This window comes from Lolium perenne, chromosome 2 (assembly GCF_019359855.2).
Source record: "Lolium perenne isolate Kyuss_39 chromosome 2, Kyuss_2.0, whole genome shotgun sequence".
In the NCBI taxonomy this organism is placed as follows: Eukaryota; Viridiplantae; Streptophyta; class Magnoliopsida; order Poales; family Poaceae; genus Lolium; species Lolium perenne.
Window position 1 is genome coordinate 177632435 of NC_067245.2, and position 3886 is coordinate 177636320.

General features: G+C 48.6%; 1 protein-coding gene across 1 annotated transcript; it reads left to right on the plus strand.

Annotated features, from left to right (window-relative positions):
- Positions 1 to 630: 630 nt before the first annotated feature.
- LOC127334012 (uncharacterized) lies at positions 631 to 1455 on the plus strand. The gene has a single exon (XM_051360445.2). The coding sequence runs from the start codon at positions 757 to 759 to the stop codon at positions 1231 to 1233; it is 477 nt and encodes a 158-aa protein (XP_051216405.1). The 5' UTR covers positions 631 to 756; the 3' UTR covers positions 1234 to 1455.
- The last annotated feature ends 2431 nt before the right edge of the window (positions 1456 to 3886 follow it).

Here is a 3886-nt window from a genome sequence, read left to right on the forward strand (position 1 = left end):
ACTCGAATATAAGGTATCTCGGGTTCAAACTTTACAAAGTGATTGAACACAACAGTGCCTACATTTAGAATTGTTTTTATTTTAAAAAAAGCTATGTTGTAGCTCGTCGTACAAAAATTCACACTTTAGTTTGTTTTCGACAGTAGGAACACGCAATTCACAGAATTGCAAGGTATGTACAGTGTCATCTTCGCGAGATTGCAAATTTATTTACGCTCTACGCGTGTACTGTAAGTGTACACAATACACGGGTGTGTCCACCTTTAAACAGTGATAGGACCAAATTCACAGAAAAATCGCAAGGTGTAAGTACGTATCATGAGTGGCATCTTCGCAAAGATTGCAGGTTGATTTACGCTATACGCGTGTACTGTGCGTGTACACGGTACACACAGGTGTGTCCACCTTGCGTTGCGATCACAAGTCAGCAGGCGGCGTTGGAAGTGCCCGGTCCTCAGCCGCCACCCACCTGTGCCCTGTGGGCTCGTCTAACACTAGTGGTACAGGAGAATTATACTCTCTCTAAGTTGTGTATTTATTACCAGCACAATTATCACATTGAATAGTACTCACAGGAAAGCGAAAGAAAGCCAATATATATGCAATTCCGGTCCTTTGATATCTATATCTATCTATATAACCAAAACCCTGTCGATCGCGAGCAACACACATCTTCTTCCCAGTAGTTTCTTCTTCAAATCAAAGACCCGTGGCTAGCAGAGTTGGTTGACGACGGCCTTGAGTAACAAGCGGGGCATGAGCCGAATGGGCAGCGGCGGCAAGAATCGGGTGAGCTGGCTGTGGCGGGCGCCGGGACGGGCGCTGGGCCGCGCGCGCGACCTCTACGTGCGGGGGCTCACCAGCTGCGCGGGCCAGTTCCCGGGCGACGCCGCCTTCGGCTACCCGTCCTTCCCCGGCACGCCCAGGTCCTGCAGCAGGTCCGGCGACGACTTCCGCAGCTGCTCCGCCTCCCCGTCCTCCTCCTCGCGCTCCTTCGCCGGCGACAGCGACCTGCGGGAGCTCATGCGCGCCGCGTCCGAGAGGCGGGCGCCGCCGCCGGAGCCGCCGGTCGTGCCCCGGAGCCAGAGCGTGGCCATGGGGAAGATCGACGAGGACAGGCCCTGCGACTTCGGGGGTCTCGCCGGCGCCGACGTGGCGTTTGGCAGGAGCCGGAGCTACGCCGTCTCTCGCTTTGGGCAGAGGGGGAGGGCCGCGACTATGCAGGCCGCTTGATCGCTTCTTGCACTTGCACCATGAAGCCCCAATCTGCAGCCGTCCAGTAAATTATTACTACTCGTAAGCTTTGTAGCCCTGTAGTTAAGGTTGTTCTCGCACCATTTTGTTTGGGATTTGTTCTGGTGTGTTCATGATGCAAAAACCATCAAACACAGCAACGTCAATGCCACGTTTTTGTACGTATTTCTTTTTGAATGAAGGTCTGTTTTTCTTCCGTAATTACTGCTACATCTTATCTAATTTTGACTTGAGGCCGTGCCACGTCTAAAACTACACGCGACTGTCACGTCCAGTTCTGAATTGATTGATGGATAAACTTCCCGCTAATCAAACTAACTGCACGCGACGATCATCACGTCCCTAAAGATAAGGGATTTGATTATCGATCTCAATCTTGCGCGACGTCTCCGACAAGCTCCTCCGTCTCATCCTCCAACTTTTGATCACCTCCCCTCTCTGCCTCGTTTGCGCCGCGGCCACGTGCAAGCGGTGGCGCCATCTCGTCGCCGACGGCAGATTGTTCCCCTCTTTTGCCGGTGTTAGGCGCCCGCACCCCGTCGCAGGGAGCTACCACAATGACCGGCACCACCGCAGCCTCGTCTTCGTCCCTTCTTCGTCATCGCCGATGGACGGCCGCCACTTCTCCCTAAATTTTCTAATGTTGAGATATGTGTCAAATATGTATATGAGTACTGCTACATTTGGAATTGTAATTATTTGGAACTTTCCGTGTTGGATTCGAATTCTGTAACCTGGCCTAATATATAAAGGCACCAGGAATAGCCAATATAGACTAGACGTAAATTGTAGGTTAGACACAAGATTAATTTTCGGGGACGGTCCGATGTCCGTGGTAGATCTGATGTGTATGTACACCTCGGTGGGCTTGTCTTCGACGGTACCGTGATAGTACCTAGGGAGGAGGCGAGGAGTGCCCGTAAAGGATGGCAAACTGCGTTACCGAATCTCGGTATCGTTTTGTTATGATTATTTGTCCTCGGTAAATCTTGGTGTTGTTTTGATGTATGCATCTTATATCTAGTTTTGAGTTTTGACTTGAGGCGATGCCACGTTTAACTACACAGGAATATCACGTCCAGTTCTGACTTGGTTGAAGGATGAAATTCGCGCTAATCAAACTAAGTGCACGCGACGATGATCACGTCCCAAAAGATAAGGGATTTGACTATCGATCTCGATATCGCCCGACTCCCATGGTGGCTGAGCTGCCGACAACGACGACCCTACAAGACGTCTCCGACAAGCTCCTCCGTCTCATTCTCAAACTGCTGACTGTCTTCCCTCTTTGTCTCGTCCATGCTGCGGCCACATGTAAGTGGTGGAGCCGTCTCGTCGCCGATGACAGATTGCTCAGGTATATGTGTTTTGACGTGGGATGACCCGTAGACCTTTCTCCTCTATTTATATTCAGCTCATACACGGTTACATGGTAGGTTGAGATTTGATCGCGCTTATAGACTTGCGTGTCAAGGAATATCTCTACACTATCTTAGTTTTAACATGCCCCCTCAATCTAAACCACTATGTACAAGGTTTAGATTGTGCTTGAAACGGTCTAACATCAACCGTGTTGATGGCTTTGTGAAGACATCAGTGATGGCGTGTAACTCACACGTTCGTTGGGAACCCCAAGAGGAAGGTATGATGCGCACAGCAGCAAGTTTTCCCTCAGAAAGAAACCAAGGTTTATCGAACCAGGAGGAGCCAAGAAGCACGTTGAAGGTTGATGGCGGCGGGATGTAGTGCGGCGCAACACCAGGGATTCCGGCGCCAACGTGGAACCTGCACAACACAACCAAAGTACTTTGCCCCAACGAAACAGTGAGGTTGTCAATCTCACCGGCTTGCTGTAACAAAGGATTAACCGTATTGTGTGGAAGATGATTGTTTGCAGAAAACAGTAGAACAGTATTGCAGTAGATTGTATTTCAGTATAGAGAATTGGACCGGGGTCCACAGTTCACTAGAGGTGTCTCTCCCATAAGATAAACAGCATGTTGGGTGAACAAATTACAGTTGGGCAATTGACAAATAAAGAGGGCATGACCATGCACATACATATTATGATGAGTATAGTGAGATTTAATTGGGCATTACGACAAAGTACATAGACCGCCATCCAGCATGCATCTATGCCTAAAAAGTCCACCTTCGTGTTATCATCCGAACCCCTCCGATATTAAGTTGCTAACAACAGACAATTGCATTAAGTATTGCGCGTAATGTAATCAGTAACTACATCCTTGAACATAGCACCAATGTTTTATCCCTAGTGGCAACAAGACATCCACAACCTTAGAACTTTCATCACATCGTCCCAGATATCAATGGAGGCATGAACCCACTATCGAGCATAAATACTCCCTCTTGGAGTTACAAGCATCTACTTGACCAGAGCATCTACTAGTAACGGAGAGCATGCAAGATCATAAACAACACATAGACATAACTTTGATAATCAACATAACAAGTATTCTCTATTCATCAGATCCCAACAAACGCAACATATAGAATTACAGATAGATGATCTTGATCATGTTAGGCAGCTCACAAGATCCGACAATGATAGCACAATGGGGAGAAGACAACCATCTAGCTACTGCTATGGACCCATAGTCCAGGGGTAGAC